The 17,101-nt window shown below is 38.9% G+C and overlaps 1 protein-coding gene across 7 annotated transcripts in view; it reads right to left on the bottom strand.

The window, feature by feature from the left end:
• LOC131529392 (rho guanine nucleotide exchange factor 4-like) overlaps positions 1-17,101 on the bottom strand; it is a 39,086-nt gene that overhangs the window by 1,053 nt on the left and 20,932 nt on the right. For 3 of the 7 annotated variants that reach the window (XM_058759082.1, XM_058759100.1, XM_058759109.1), the window contains 10 exons: positions 12,261-12,406; positions 6,038-6,214; positions 5,273-5,467; positions 4,948-5,127; positions 4,626-4,858; positions 2,984-3,113; positions 2,764-2,895; positions 2,405-2,648; positions 1,612-1,689; positions 7-1,441 (listed from right to left, as the gene is read on the bottom strand). In XM_058759082.1, the coding sequence (XP_058615065.1) occupies positions 1,203-1,441; positions 1,612-1,689; positions 2,405-2,648; positions 2,764-2,895; positions 2,984-3,113; positions 4,626-4,858; positions 4,948-5,127; positions 5,273-5,467; positions 6,038-6,214; positions 12,261-12,406 (1,754 nt within the window). In that variant the 3' untranslated portion in view covers positions 7-1,202. The other 4 variants (XM_058759091.1, XM_058759118.1, XM_058759126.1 and 1 more) reach the window with 3 other exon arrangements.

Here is a 17,101-nt window from a genome sequence, read left to right as displayed (position 1 = left end):
CTGCGGGGAAGAGGACATAAACAAAGGGTCAGGACCCGAGAGATTTCGCTCATTAGAGAACGGGACACAGATATACACATGGGTTTAGTAGACGAGCATGTTTTGGTCGTTGGTTCTGTGTTTGAGTCAGACCAGTTTAGAGTATGCTGATATTATTGAATGTTATGCTGTAAATGGGTTAAGTGTGTACTTATAGGGGAAGGATGGGTTGCCAGTGAATTACAGAAACTAGATCAGTTACTATAAAAAAAAAGGTTGGGGTATCGATACAGATTTTCTGATTCAGTTCCATTTGATCATTCATATGAAAGTGATTCCCACCTCGGCTAATGCTGTACATCTTGTGCATTACAAAAAATCATGCCGTTTATTTACCAGATACAATAACCGAATCATTAAAAAAATGCTATGTGAACACTTAAAATTGATTTTCTTATGCAAAACTGCTATTTTTATATTTTTATAATAATTAACATTAAAATATTGTAAAAATATGAACTCATATTTTAGTTATAAACTCCCATAAAAGAGTGGCAAACGTTCTTAAAAATAACTGGCTCACAAGAGTCATTTGAATCAGATTGAATCAGTTTGTTCTGCATGTTGATTCACTAAAAATAACCAATTTAAAAGATTCATTTGTTTGTGAATTGGGCTACACTGGTTCTGCTGTGGGTTTTTGATTCAGTAGAGTCATTTGTTTGTGAATCATACTCTATTGTTCGCTCTGCATGTTGATTCACTAAAAATAACCATTTTATAAGATTAATTTGTTTGTGGATTGGGCTACACTGGTTGCGCTGTAATTCTTTGATTCACTAAAAAGATCCAATTAAAAAGAGTAATTTGTTTGTGAATCACACTACACTGATTACTCTGTATAGTCACTAAAAAGAACCAAAAGGTTAAAAAGGTTCATTAGTTAGCCAATTGGACTACTTAAAATCTCTGGTATAAAAGAGTCTTTTGTTCATGAATATGTTCGTGAATCAGACTACACCAGTCATGCTGCATGTTATTGTATGCACCCTGTTTGGACAACTCAAAAAAGCTGAAATTTTATCATATTCAATTCAGACGGCCAACTTTGGTAAATGATGATTTAAATATCGATCATGATTAATCAGAAAATCAATATTTTGACCCAGCCTCAGTTAAATAAGCAGATAAGTCACACTAACACACTGTGGAATTACCCTGGACTACTCGATCGGCTCTCTACTTTGAGAGGACACCCAAGATATTGCCCTGCGCAGGACCCCAGGGGGCACCCTAACCCCCCGCCCCTGCCTACGCTGAGGGCCTTCAGGGAGGAGAGGTGAAGTTAAGGTGGCCCTGGGAGCCAGAGGTCCTGAAGGTTCAGAAAAACGTAGGCACTTGGAAGTTTTTGGGTGAAGAAGTGAAGGAGTTCTGAGTGCCAAAAGATGCTGTAAAGCTAATGCTGTTCCAGGGCAGCGAGGTAATAATGAAACACAACACAAACATGGTCAAACACGTGCTTGTGAACAGATGAACAGCGAATGATTTCAGTCTCCACACTATATCCTGGATCTCCAGCATACAATAATGACAGAAAAGACAAGTCAACTTGACAAAACAGCTGAAATTCACCTTTGGGCTTCCCTGTTGGATGACTTTTAGATGCATTCAACATGGCCTGCTTCTTCTGGACCTCTGTGATCGTAAAACCTGTTTGGAGGACAAAACAAAAACATTAATACAATTAATCAACTGTGGGGAACAGACCAACACTTCTGTCAAGTACAAACATTGTATAAAACAAAACAGATCAGCATATGAATACATAAGAAAATATTTAAAATATTTCATGGCACTGCCAACAGTTTGAATGTACATTAGTGATAGTTGCCTCAGGGTTACTATTGTTAACAAAGCTTAAGTACTAAAATAACTGACTGCTATAAATAAAAACTAAACCTTAAGTAAAACTAAGTAAAAAAAAAAAATCTAAATATAGTAATATTTTAAAATAAGATACAATAATCACTTAAAATGTGATCTGTGAATAAAATTAAAAGGAATAAAATAAAAGCACTTATAATATATATATGTGAATATATAAAAATAAATTCAAAATATTAGTAAAAACTACAGCTATAGCATATACATAATATATCATTAATATTAAAATAAGCTTACTGGCTTCATTTAAAAGAACCCAAGCCTTTCTGGTCCATAGATATGACTGAGGATGTAATTCTAGATGAATATTTATTTTAAGTGGAAATTGTAAATTCAATCACCAAATGATTTCAAATTGTCATTTACTTCAATTTTTGTTGATTGAGAACAAATGATACAAGATGACTGTGAAAATAATCCATTTAAAGCCTGTGGACAATAAAATCAATGCTTTTATTTGCGCTTCTAAGTGCCTGTTCACCTGTTTCGAGGTCGTGCTGGACCTGTTCCCGTTCATCCGCAAAGGCCCGCAGCCAGCGCTGCTTCTGCTCGGGTTTCTTGGCACACAGAAGGTGGACCTCCTCTCCCCCGGGAGAACATAATTTCAAGGCATTCTTCACACTCACGTTAAAGTCCTTATCCTTCCCATCCTCTACATCCACCACTTGCATCTGATCCATGTCTAACCGACCCTTGTAGTACAGGATGTCCCTCCGAAGCAGATCCTGTGGTGCCAAGCAAGTAGAACAAATCATATAAAATAACTACTTTAACTCACATAAAAACCATCTGCCATAAATAATAGTAATTCTGCTCTCACTGGCATGGCAAGCGACTGACCTTCTTACAGAAAACCAGTTGGTGGTCAAAGAGAAAGAACATTCGCTGCTGGCCTTTGGCCTGTGGCTGGGAGATCTTGGTCAGGTCTCCTGAGAAAATCAGATCAGAGCTTCTGCTCAAGATGTCTTCACCCTAATGAAGGGGAAAAGAGCCTGTGAGACCACACAGTTCTGGAATGAATCAGTGTGTGAATATTATCCAAGATGCTTGTGTAATTTACCTCCCAGTCCTCTATGGAGCTTTGCCACTGAGCAATTTTGTCAATATTCTCCAGACGCCTCTTTCTCTCATTGATCAGTCTGGCCACATTCTTCATTGCATTTAAGGCAGCTTCCACATCCTTATAATCTCTGAAAAATCAAATATATGAGATTGTAAATGCCAATTAGTAAAATGTGAATCAAATCATTCAAAACACTGATTCAGCAATTTGCCATCATCCATTAGCGCTCATGAATTATAGATCTTTTTCCTTTAAGTTGAAAATTTAAGTGAAGTGGAATTTTAAGTGAAATTTTAATCTACTGGGCAACAATGTCCATTTGGACACAGATTAGTCTACGTCTTGGAATATATGACCCAAATAAGAATTTTCACCAGATATTGTCATCTGAACAAGCAAGTAACAAGTCTGCCACGTTTGTTCTGACCAACTGAGAAAAAAAGCATTACAATAAATCGCGCTACCAATGGTGATTTAATCTAAAGATCAGTTAGCTCATATTACATCAAACCGTGCAAATTATTATTATTGTTATACTTCATTCTCAAATTAACAACATCAGCATTGCGTCACTATGAGTATATTGTGTGTTAGCGTGTAGATTTCATTTTCTGTACAGTCTAATATCTAATTGTCATACCATTCGAATTTCAAGAAATTCTTTTAACCCAAAAATCAAACTATGCTCCCTTCGAACTGGTTTTCTTTAAAATACAAATCTTGTGTACACTCAGGCTATCTGTAATCACAAGCACATTTAAAACTGGAATATAATTTCATTTCATTCACGTGTTTCATAAACACATAATACTTTCTGGATTACAATCCGCCATCAAAATGATACATTTAATTATTCCAGCTGCTGCGAGAAAAGGCTATAAACGATCTGTCCACCTGCAGGATCCTCACATGCGATATCCTACTAGACGGGACAACTTCTTTATGTTTACAGACGTGACTGTCACGGTTCTGGGTAGTGCACACACAATACACACGAAGACGAAGATTCAAAGGGAATAAGAGATTTAATATAACTTGAGATGAGGAGGTACACACACAGGGTAACATCAACAATAACCGACAAACTAGAACTAAATGGACAGCAACTAATATAGGGCAGATAACGAGGGGCAGACAGGTGAACACAATGAAGGTGATTAACTAATAATAGACAATGGCAGAAACTAGGTCACACAGAGCACATGGGGAGCAAAACACATACAAGACAGTCCAGGGGTGTGACAGTGACGTTTCAATACGGTTATTTTGTTGCGAGTGACATGAGTGAAGAGCACTGCAGCACAAATCTGCCTCTCTAGACATGGAGATTTTTAAAGTGTCATCTACACAAATCCACAAATAATTCACATTTTATTTAGATATCTTTATTTAAAAGAGAACTAAATGTGCTCATATGTGCTTAATTTCAAGATGTCTGTTAAATAAAGTCAAAATGCTTAAAAAATCATTCATATCTTATAGCTAAACTATCAATGCGGACATACAGTCCACTCTCAGGAAAGGTTGGTACCCTCTCAAAGGGTACACCTTTATATTAGTATCTTTTGAATGTGCACCCAATTACAGCCTAAGAGTGTAGTAAATGTGTAACAGCAGGAAGTTGTGTAGACCTCATTACCTGTGCTGTGGGTTGGTATACTTCAGCAGTTCAGCCAGCTGCAGAGGATACTTGCAGATCTTCTGAACAGGAGTAAGCAGGAATCCATCCAACGAAATGTCGATCATCTTCTGGAGCAGACGACAGGCCTCAAAGAAGAACACATACTTCTTGATCTTCATCAGTTTGGAGAGCTGCACGTAGGCATTGGGGTGGTTGTTGCAATATTCAGAGTAGATCTGAAAGTTTGTTTGCTGGATGGAAAAGAAGTGAAGAGAACAGAATAAAAAAACAAACCTAAAAACTGCATCCTACATCTCCGCCTACATAGAAGCCAGCTTACGTGCTCTAAGAAGCAGGAGCCAATCTCGCTGAGGTGAGGATGGTCTTTGTTGAATTTCTTCTCCAAGGCTTTGAGGAACTTCTTCTGGAAACGGTAGAGCTCATCGATGTTCCCAAAGATAGTGCGCAGTTGCTCCTCAGTAAACATATCTGTCCTCTTCCGACACTGTTTTATATAGCCCTGGAAGCCAAAGTGAATATGTCAAAGGTTTAATGCTATAGCACAGCTATAGTTGGATTATGGAGCAGCTGATATGAATCAGGTCATTCTCTCAGCATGTAAACAGAGAGCCGAGTAACTCTTCAGAGCCATGTGGCAAACTGACCTCACAGATGTCCTTCAGGTGTTTGATGTAATCCCTCTCTGTGCTCATGATCTCATTGATGACGTTGGCTCGCATTTGCTCCTTGCAGGGCAGACCGGGCCCTAAGGGGCCCCCCATGCTGGCCCCACCCCCCTCCGAGGCCCCGTCCAGATGGGCTAAGTATTCCTCCATGGGCTCATCTTGGTTCACCCGTAACTACCAATAACAAATAGGTTAATACTGTCAGGATTTACTAAAGACACACAGTGAAAAATTAGCGATGAAAAGGTACTGGCAGTTATTTTTGCAGCTGACCTTACTGTATATGCATTTGCATATACAAAATTTATGGGAGGGGAGTATTTAAATAAATTGTGCAATGCGATTTAATAAGGTCTGCTGTAGTCAATTTACTGGTATTTGCACCATTATTTAACACTTCAAAAAAAGCATGTCTTAACCCATTTGAGCTAGAAATGGCTGCAATAACTTGCACTGCTCTTGGCTGATTGCGTTGGTCATTATGGAAATGTTCTTTAATTTCCACATTGTCATCAGATCACCTGCAGAACTTTCCACTCCTGTCAGCGCTCTTATGGGATTGCGGTCTCAAGCATGTAAATCTGGTCCTAAATGTTCACTGTGCAGTGGCTTTTACCAATGTACTTGGCAAAAAGAACACTGGTGCACTGATGACCCCTCATTCTAGCCTAATGTAATAGTGATGACATAATGTGACAGTAATCCAATTTTTTGTTATGAGCGGGAAATCTGTATCTCCTTTACCCGAACAAAGCTGGCGGGGAACCAGCCCTCGCTGTCCAGCACCCGGCCCCACCACCACTCCTTGTTTGTGGCGTCCACTACTTCGATGACGTCTCCAGCTTTGAAGCCCAGCTCCTGGTCGTCCATGGTGACGTGGTCCCATAGAGCCTCCGCGCACACGCTGCCATCACTGATCAGCTATTGAGACACAGGATGAATGCAAAACACAATGACAAAACATTGCCTGTACAATGTAACTGATCATATTAAATCAGAAACTACTTTAACATGAGTATAATAGCAAATATGTATGTAAATGAAAAGTAAAAGCCTTTAATCACGGTTGCATTTCATTTCATTGCTTAATTTCATATATGTGACTAGTATATGGAAATTCTTACACTTGTTTGTTCTTGCTGTTTAATACACATTGTACAGCAACATGCATATTTGCAATTTATTTATTAGGATTTTGCAGGTGTTAAAATATACAACACTATTGTGAGGGTCTTAAAGCACTTTTTATTTTAAGTTTTGCATGACATTTGTAATAGATCAAACTATCTTCAATGCATCAATTCAAAACTCAACTGTTAACAATAATCATTTAGCAATGCTCATGCAGAGTATTATAATGCTTTAGAAAAAATATTTATAGTTAAATATAACTAATTATTACTTTATTATATCTGTGCTTTAATGTATACTTTAATACATCTTAATTTTGTTGATGTAGTGTGTGTTGATTTTCTTCAATTTATTGTTTTAAGTTCACCTAAATTAAATGTTCTGTAATTTTGAATACATGATAATGTGAAGTTTTAGGCCTGGTTTTCAATCATACTATAATGTTGGATGGCTATAATTACTCATAACATCCCAGGGAAAATGTGTGAGTGTGTGTGTGTGTATGTGTTTATTTTATATATAAATGCTATTTAAAGGGTGAATTTTTTTGCCTTACTATGCTGCAAAAAATAAACAAATTTTTTTTGAATACTTTGTAACAACACGGAGCATTCAATTTCACTGCCTGTTTTAGTATTTCAATGGCATAATGTGTTATCATGCAATGATATACAACCCTTCATTCTGTGCACTTAACCAAAACCAAAATGCAATGTATCACTGGAGAAAGAATTACCAAATTAAGGCTTTTCTGTCTGCAGTCTGCTTTTTCCCTGAGTGGTCATTTTAAGTTTCTGCTTTCTGCTTGCAAGGATTGATTTGGCAAAGTAAACTGAAAGCGGGGTAATATATTGCCACACTGTTCAGCTTGGCTACAGAGAAAATGAAGTGAAATCTTGGCAAGCTTAACAGCCTCCATCAAACCATCTCTACTGCACAGCTAAACATGATCTATCGGTGCTGATGTAATAATCACACTCTGTTCTCTGTCCATACATTGTGCTCACAGCGCCGATGGACTCGAAGACTGAATATACACCCCCTGAATCCAGAGCCCAGCATTCTCATCACCACAGCTGTGCCTATGTACCCTGTTGCCTAGCGACACACCCACATACTTTCCCATGTGCCTCTTCTTCACGGCCTGTGAGTTACAGCTTCTTGGTTTGTTCAAAGATGATCAGAAACAGCCCTGACACATACTGTACAAACATACAAAAAAACTAATGAAAATCATGAATGAACAAGGTTTTTAAACTAGTCTGGATGTTCTAGTATCCAAATATTTCCAGAACACCATTTTTTTCTGAGCCAAACCATGCCATTGGTTGATTTTCCAATTTGTTTCCTTCTGGATATTTATTCCTCACCAAGACACCAAGCTGCTCTACTAAACTGTAACCCCACTATAACCATGTCAAGCTCACCAGTGTGACCTCTTTTTTTTTTGCTCACCAGTGGAAGGATTGTGCAGATCCCTCTGGGACAAAGTCTGGCATAAAAGAAAGCTTCACATAGGCCGTCACCATGTTTATTGTGCTCGCTAGTCAGAATCAAAGCATACAGATCCATAAGTTGACAGTTACACAGCAAAACAAGCACAGTCATTCAAAGGATCCCACACATAAACACCCAAACCTACCTACAGAAGCAGACAAAATGTCTGAAGATGCCCTCAGATGACTTCAAAGATGAAATCAAGCCTGACCCCTAGAAGCCACTCAAGAGTGGTTACAGTTTGGTAAATAATTAACACGCTGTCGTCCCAGCATATTACTTCTGGCTGAACGCCGCCAACCTCACACACACAGTCACACCCATTCCGGTTACCTGCACTGTGATGTCTGCATCCTGAAAACCCATCCACGAGTGAGCGAGAGGGACCAACTTTCCCTCCTCCTCCTCCTCCTCTTCCTCCTCCGCCTCCTCCTTGTCTTCCCTTCCACCCCTCCCCTCACTCTTTCTCTTCACTGCGGCTGCGCCCTACTGGAAGGCCAGCAGGAACATCAGCACTACGTTGATGATGACCAGCAGCATCATGATGACGAACACCACCACCTTCTGGGCCTCCGGGCTGAGGTTGCACCGCAACAGGAAGTGAGCCATGCCCTGCCGAGACGTCGTTCGCTGGCCTCCGCGAGCCATGGCGCCGGAAACCCCCTCGCCTAGAGGTCTGTGCGCGAACGCTCGACGGCACACGGTTTTCCGGCCGGATCCGCTCAGTGTTCTCGGTGAAACGTGAGGGGGAGGGGGAAGAGCCTCCACGTCCACAGTTACCTGCTCACTTCCTTTCCGTTCCCTTCTCGTTCTTTCTCTCTTTCTCTCGCGTGCGCGTTATCTTCCTCCTCCTCGTCCCTCACTCCCCTCGGATCTTTCCCCGCGCACTGCTGATGTCAGGAGCAGGGGTGGATGTATCTCTCCGCCTCCATGTATTCTTCTCCTTCTGTGCTATTTTGTGCCCCTTCCTGTCTGTTTTTCTCCTATGCTCCCCTTCGATGCCTCCCCCTCGTTCCCGTCCCTCGTCCTCCTGCTCTGCTTAAACACACGGCCGTGTTAATTCCCTTGGATCTGATTAACGCACTTGAAATCCCATCTCTTTTCACCGTCTCTTTTGCAAAACGCAAAGCTGAGGGGCGGAAATGGTTGCTGCATCTGTGCTTAGCGGCTCTAGCAAAAACCATCCATCCATCTCCCTGAATTGACTTCTGTTTTTGCTCCTGTTTTTTTTCCTCTCATCCTTCCCAGCCAATCGGCTGGCGGTGCTGTGAAGCGTATCCAGGATACCAGAGTAGCGGAGGCCGGCCTTAGCGGCAGCAGGAGGGAGACGACGGTGGGGGGAGGGATGCGAGAGAATGCAGCACAATACATCCTTTCTATCCTGGCGCTTCTCCATTGGCCGAGCCAGCTGCCCGTCAGCCGCACTTCCCGTGTAAAAGTGAGCACGTCCTGCTCGTCTTCTCGAGGCAGTGCTACAGTGACGGTAATGCTGCTGGAGATATTAATTAAAGACTGCATGAGGTGCCAAACACCTCTTGAGCTTTCATTTCCTGACCCGGTGTCAGTGAGGTAGGATTAACGCAGTCATCCTCACTCGTCTCGTTCCCATGCATCAATTTGTGCACAGCTAATGGGATTAGTGAAGGCCTCTGATTCCACTAACCTGCTGTTCTCTCTCTCTCTCTCTCTCTCTCTCTCTCGAGCACCATCCCCACTGTCACAGTGTCACACACCATGATACTTCCTTTTAAATCAGCAGCTGTGCCTTTTGACACACACACACACACACTAGCAAAATAATCACCCACTCTCCCCAACACTGAAACAAGCTGTTCCCCTCATCACAAGAAATGAACAATAAAACTATATTTTATATTTCCAGTGGAAAATATATTTCTATCATGACAACTCTCGGATGATTTTAGCATGGTAATGGATATGACAATGTTACTGTATTTGGTGTTGGCAGAATAGATCTTCTATGCTGCTGCTGTTGTTGTAGATTATTGCTGCTTCTGTAACGCAAGTACAAAAACTTGCTGCTGCCAACACATACGCCAATATGGTGCTGTGATTATTTAAGACTGCTGCTGCACAAGTAGTGTATATAATAACCTGTAGCAGCTCTATACAGGTGGAGCTGGGGAGGTGGAGGGTTTCAGAGGAACTCTGAAAGTGCATGCGCTGCGAATTGCTCTATAACCAGCCATTTAAATGTTAAGCAGTAAGCTCACTGGCTGTGTATGCAACATGAACCAATCAGCTTGCGCCAAGCAGCTAAGTGCTATGAATATAATCAATCTGCATTAACGACCCTCAGCCTGTACCATCTAGAGTTTCATGACAGAACTTGCCTATGTAAAACTTTGTTGCAGGTTGCTGCTATGCAGTACCTAAGGTGTTCTAAATGGTTTTTAATGTGTTGCTATGCCATTGATAAGGTGTTCTGGGTGGCTGCACTGCAAAACGGCTAACAATCAGTATTTTTGTCTTGTTTTTTAGTAAAAAATATTCTTAAATATCTTTGAAACGATATAAACTGGAAGCAAAATAAGTGCAAAACAAGATAATGGTTTGAATTAAAATTTTCTTACTCCTTTATTTCTCTTTTCTGAAGCATATTGTTTTTTCAGTCAGCATGAAATGGAAAATCATTTCATTTCGATTTACCGTATTTTTAATATTTTATTGATTTAACTGGAAACATTTCATCTGTACATGTGTTTTATTTTGTAACATTTTTTGACCTTGTAATTTTTTTGTCAAAATGCCATAACTGGATCTTTCCTGTATGGGACATATACCGGACTCTCATTTAGTCCACATAAACTCCCATTCTTACAACTGGCTGCAAGTTTCCATGCATATCTGCCTCCATCCAGTCAATAAACAATGGACAGAACCAAGTCTATTATAATCCATTTTACTCAAATGTATATCACACTACAGAAGAAAAAGTTTGTTGCTACTTCCGATTTATTAAATAAATGTACTTTTACATTGTTTATGCTTAAAACAATGAAAATGTTAGCTATTTTTAATAAAAAAATGTAAAAAAAAGATAATGTTATATTAACAAACCATTAACAACGACTTTTGCCATAATAAACTCCCAATTTGCGGCTTATTACTAATTAATAAGGTAGTTCTTAAGTTTAGTTATTGGGTAAGATTATGGATGTAGAATATGGTCATGCAGAACATGTGCTTTATAAGCACTAATAAACAGCCAATATGTTAATAATAAACATGGTAATAAGCAACTAGTTAATGGTGAGAATTGGTCCCTATACTAAAGTGTTACCATATATGTTTTGAAGTAAACTAGGCTACTGTGGGTGTTTGCTTAGTGGTCTAAATCTCTACTGGTGTTTTTCCACCAAAACTGGTGCCGAATCTGAAGGAAACTATTATTTCAGGCTGGAAAACTGACTAAACACCGACCCTAAAAGCTTGCTGGTTTCGAACCAGAAACTGCTGAGGGGTTATATTCTGGTGGCTAAATATGCATCAGGTCCCTTCTATAATGCAAGCTTAGATCTCCAGGTGAAAATGATTATGATAATGATTCGAGGTACTGTATCATTCATGTCTGTAGCACGAACAGTGCAGGACCAGAGACGCACTAAATTTTAATACTAGGGGTTCTTCATATCTCTGAGCAATAATAACAGTGATGCCTGACTTAGCTCCCTATTAAAACAATGACACTTTCATTTAGCCTGTTTATTATTTACTGAAGGGCTAAAAACAATAACAACAGCATCAGCACAGGGCTTCTGTGCAGCTCAGTGCACACCAAGCTCCCAAAGGCCCGGCTGTTGATTAGATTTTTCTGCTGTTTCTTACTAAAATGCTGAATGGAGTTACTGAGCGGCATTCGAAAATGATACCAAACAGTCATAAATCAAACTCCGACACAATGCATATTCTCTGAAATTCTTTGTAGATAACAGCATCTTCCTACAACACGGATTCATCTTCAGTCATGCTGAAGATGATGGGAGAAGTACTGTGGCAGCAGGTCATTCTGCTGGTCTCAGGCCTCGGGAGAGGAACAGATGGGTAGTAGACTATTAAAAAACAGTGACTGAATTCCAACATGTTTAAACACTGAATCAAGAGCACAGCTACATACTAAACTACAGTGGTGTCTTGGAAGCCTGTCTGAAACCAGTTATCTTTATACAAAAACACAGTTTGTTTTGGCTCTGTAAGGCCTTGGGTTTCAAACACAGATGCAAACGAACATGCTTCTATGGATCTCTTGCCACTGACAGAGAAACAAGCACAATCTGTGAACACAAACAGTAACACATAGACAGTCTATATGCTCTACCTCATTTATGGCCAGCTGTTCTCCTCCTCCTCCTGGGTGTCCGAATCGGTTGGAGGAGCTGCGAAACTCATTGTACAGGTCATCTTCACTCCCCACGTCATCCGCAAGGCCAGACTTGTCCTGCGGTCCATCAGTTATCACCAAGGCTGAAAAGTAAAGCACAAAACTGTCAGTACTGCAACATTTGGGGTCTAGTTCAAATGCATATTCAACTTAGTCTTGCAATAATATTGTTTGTTAATTTGGCAAACTGAAAGTATTTAAAAGATACAAAAAGATTTATAAATTCTCAGTTTGGATCATGATAAAATTGTGATATTTTAAGGTATGATATATTTACAGTGTTTAAAAGTTGAATAAGTCATTTTTGTTTATGTTTTGCGGGCCAAACAGTGGTCTTAGATTGAAGCAATAGCCTATGACTGAACCAAATGTCTTACAAAATACCTTAAATGCAATAGTAATTGACTGGTCAGGTGATCTCAAAATGGTGCCTTCTCTGACTATGAGACCCACTCTATGTGGAATAAAATGGCTTTTTCTAGGCCAGGTGGGACTCACAGGAGGCCACAAGGGTGTGCTAGGGGGCCCGTAGGAAATAAAATAAAATGTGGTAACATAAAAATTTACATTTTTACAGTTTAATTCTGCTTTCTAAAAACTGGTTGAACTATTTAACTAAACTAGTGGGTTGGAAAAAGATACATGGTCAGCTGAACACAAAGAAAATATTTAGCAGATATATTTGTGCAATATTTTGCTTTAGCACAATGACAATATAAAAGCTAATTTTTTAACCAAGGAATGTGTGTATTTATAATATGAAATGCATTTAAGTACAGGGGTCTCTCCTGAGGCTATCATCATATTTGGTATAAATAACAATAAAACAACCTGCTCTGTGACCCTGATATGATTTTACATTAAACATGTCAGATGTACTGTTCATTAGTTCAAGAGCAAAATTTTAAGCATGCGGATTTACTGTATTTTTTATTTTATTATTATTTTATTTATTTATTAAAATTTTTTTGTCAAAGCTCCAGATTTAGCATGTAACCGATCTCACAGTCAACAGATGACAAGATTCAAATGTTTACCACAGGGAGCCTGAGGTTACGCAACCATTTTCCCAGCCAGGAAATTTAATGACCTTCACTTGTATGGCCACACTTGATAAGAGCATTAAACCACTAATTAGCAGTTGGAATATTTGATTAGCTGCATCTTATTAACAGTTGGTGGATACATACTGAGAGAAGATAGCTCACACAACACAAAGATCAACATACCATCACACTGAACGGCCAAAGCTGTGACATGCGGTTGCACACTATGTAAACAAGTGTTTGCGTCTCTCGTTTCTTGCAGCATTTCGAGCACGATTCTAAAGACACATCTTTAGACCTTGCATTCTTTTTTAATCCACTATCCAGTGTCACACATAAACACGCATAAACATCTGTCCTACAGTTCGTTGCCCCTTTAAACATGCTTTATGGTCAAGCTAGATTTGTGTGTCTTTTGTAGCAACAATAGCTTGAAGCAAAATCTGTACTGTCCCAGTAACAGTACATCCAAAACATGACAAACAGGAAAACCAATCATGAAGAGCAACAGAAAAAGTCTCCTGCATCATGTGACTCGTTTAATAAAAACAAAGTACTGTTCTGTGACAGCTTCTGAATACCTTCTACTTAGTATTTTGCTGAAATTTCTTTTAGAAAGTGACCAAAGGACTTGTCACCAGAACTGAAAACAAGTCTAGCATCAAAACAAAGCTTTCTTAACAAACCTGTGGTTTTAAGATTGTTAGCAGACACTCAAGGGAACCATAACAACAAGCTTGCAGTTAGTGTTTCCTTTCACTTTTGAGCCAGCAGTGTGACCAAAATGTTCCAATAAAACTCTGGTGAGATGTTTATTGGCTCCACAGTGGTACATTAATGTGCCCTTTCATGCGTTTGCTGTGGGAAAACTCTCTGCTGCTATCGCTGGCTGGCTTCTCCACCGACAGGATTGCTATTATTTATTAGTGTGCTGTAAACCAGTGAGGAAGAGTAGACCTGGCCAAGCATCTCTCTTCCTGTCTCATTCATAATAAATGGATGGGAGAGAATGGACTCAAATTTACACCCCTGAAATATCCATTGTTCTGGTGATGCATGAGAGGACGGTCCGTGAAATCAGGGTAAATGAGAATACTGCTTTAAATCTTGAAGATGTAATTGAGAATGTAATTGGCATTGAAACTGTGGTGAGAGTGGATTCATTTCAAAATTAAACTGCTGAAATGGATCTTTGGGGGAAAACAACCCTAAAACACAGCGGATTTGCTGTTATTACAACAAAAGCTGTCTGTACGTGTGAAAATTCATCTGGTAATCCTGTTATGATCTTTTATGTAGGTTAATTGTGGAGCCGTGGATTGATTAGCGAGACAGACAAGTGAATCAAATCGTCCTGATTTGTTTATAGGCTGTTAAGTGTGGCTCAAAGCATAGAGCAACGCGACAGCACGTGTCAGCAGAGTTCAGCATTTCCACAGCCACATGGGCTGATGATATCAAATATAGTTCACTCAGAGCCTGAAGTCAGACGGTCACAGTGGGGTAACCCAAACAATCCTGTCTAGGACAGCCCCCATAACTGCGTTCATGTGCAACAAGGGAATGTTTTGATTGTAACATTGCCTTTGGATTTAAAACAGAACAGAACAGGGTTTGGGTTTTGTTTTCAAGTATTTGGAGGATGTTGTTGCACAGATATGAAGGAGATATTAGAGGGAGAATCAGTGAAATCTTATGTACTGCATAAACATGAGACTTTCTCAATACAAACTGATGCCAATACTTGACATTTTTAGAACTTAAAAGCCTGCTGGATACAGTTAAAGAAATATTCTGGATTCAGTACATGTTAAGCTCAATCAACAGCATTTGTGGAATAATGCTGATTGCCAAAATTTTTTATTTTGAATTATCTCTCCTTTTCTTAAAAAAAAAATTAAAAAAAAAATGGAACAATGGAACAAATGGAATTAAATGGGGCCAATTCATTAAAATACTCACTATTTAAAAAAATATAGCAACAAGATTTGTGTTCATTAAGATTTTAGTGTGAAAAAAATCACTTACAACCCTTTTCTTTGACAAAATATACAATTTAAAATGAAACATAATGCATAAAAATTTAAAAGGACTGTAAAATGTTTATGTAAATAGATTTTCTAGTCCAAATAATACATTTTAACAATGTCATTTATTGTATTCCATTGTAAATATCTTACCAATCATCTTGATTTTTGCTTTTTTAAGAAAACAAAAGACATGTCTAACTCATTTTTTTGTATTAATCAACACAAGGCTATAAATGCTGTCTATTGAGGATAACTTGTTTTGAACCTGAAATATTCCTGTAATAAAACACTGCTCTTTGAGTACATAAAAACTCTAGTATGTAGTCTAGGATCAGTCCCTGAAAAGCATAAAGACTGTAACCATCCACGCACCTGAGTGTGTTAACTCGTGCATGTTTTATCCAGGTTACCATGTTAACGCCCCATGCATGAACACACATAAACATATATATCTTTATGAGTGATTCATGATCTGCTGAGGGTAATATAAGGAGTTGATCAAATAGGCAGGACTGTGAATGCGCACTGACCTGCTTCCTTATAAGTCCACATCCTCAGATAAAGTCACCCGACCGCACAAATTCACCTCTGAGCCATGCACACGAAGACTTCCACTCAGCCTAATCCACGTGCACTTTAAAGATTAAGACCTAGTTCTAAAATGACACTAACTTCCATTATAACAGTCAACAAAACCTATGAAGTATATAAGTTAGCGGCAAACACCGAAGAACTAACATAAAAGATTGAGAGAAGATATAGGAAACACATCAGAAAAGTCCCTTCATCTCAGGCAGACGTCATGTCTGCATTTTTTAAATCACAATGAAATTTTTTTTTCTTCACTTGTTTCCCTTTTAGTCAACATTTTTGAATGGGAGAGAGATCCTATTCATCTAAAAGCCTCAGTCTAACTTATCTGTCAAGTCAAGTCTCAAATACATTTAGCTAATAATGCTCATAAGCTGCAGATTAGTTTTGCAAACCCCGTTGCTGGAGAATTCATTTGTATTATTTACAACCTGAATTCCGGAAATGTTGGGAAGTTTTTTAAATTTGAATAAAATGAAAACTAAAAGACTTTCAAATCACATGAGCCAATATTTTATTCACAATAGAACATAGATAACGTAACAAATGTTTAAACTGAGAAATCTTACAATTTTATGCACAAAATTAGCTCATTTCAATTTTGATGCCTGCTACAGTAGTGTTGTGCCGATAGACGATTGTAACGTGTATCGACGATAGTCAGAGATATCGCCTGTGGCTGATGCCTTTGACGACAGCAAGACGATTATTATTATTATTATTATTATTATCAGGCTAGTAATACTATCTAATCAATATTAAGGCTTATTTGTTGCATTATATTTCTTTTTCCACATTTTTAAAGTGTTGCGCGTTATTATAACCAATTACACATGATTATGCTGAGCTTATGAATGCAATGGCCAATCAGAGGCGTTCAGATGAGAAATCGCTGAAACAGCGGAGTTCTGCGGTTCAGTGTGCGCTGACTGAATTCTGTCTCGCAAATTCTCTCATCATAAGCAACAAGGTGCAGATGTACTGTATGTACGATGTAAGTATAAGAGATTTATTCATCATACAGTGTAGATTCACTGATTATAACGGGAGTGTTTTTAAAGTGCATAAACTTGTGCTAGTCTGAGCTTGTGATGATGTTCTTTGGTAATGT

This window comes from Onychostoma macrolepis, chromosome 02 (assembly GCF_012432095.1).
Source record: "Onychostoma macrolepis isolate SWU-2019 chromosome 02, ASM1243209v1, whole genome shotgun sequence".
NCBI classification, from domain to species: domain Eukaryota; kingdom Metazoa; phylum Chordata; class Actinopteri; order Cypriniformes; family Cyprinidae; genus Onychostoma; species Onychostoma macrolepis.
Note: the sequence above shows the minus strand (reverse complement) of the source record. Positions and strands in the feature narration are given on the sequence as shown.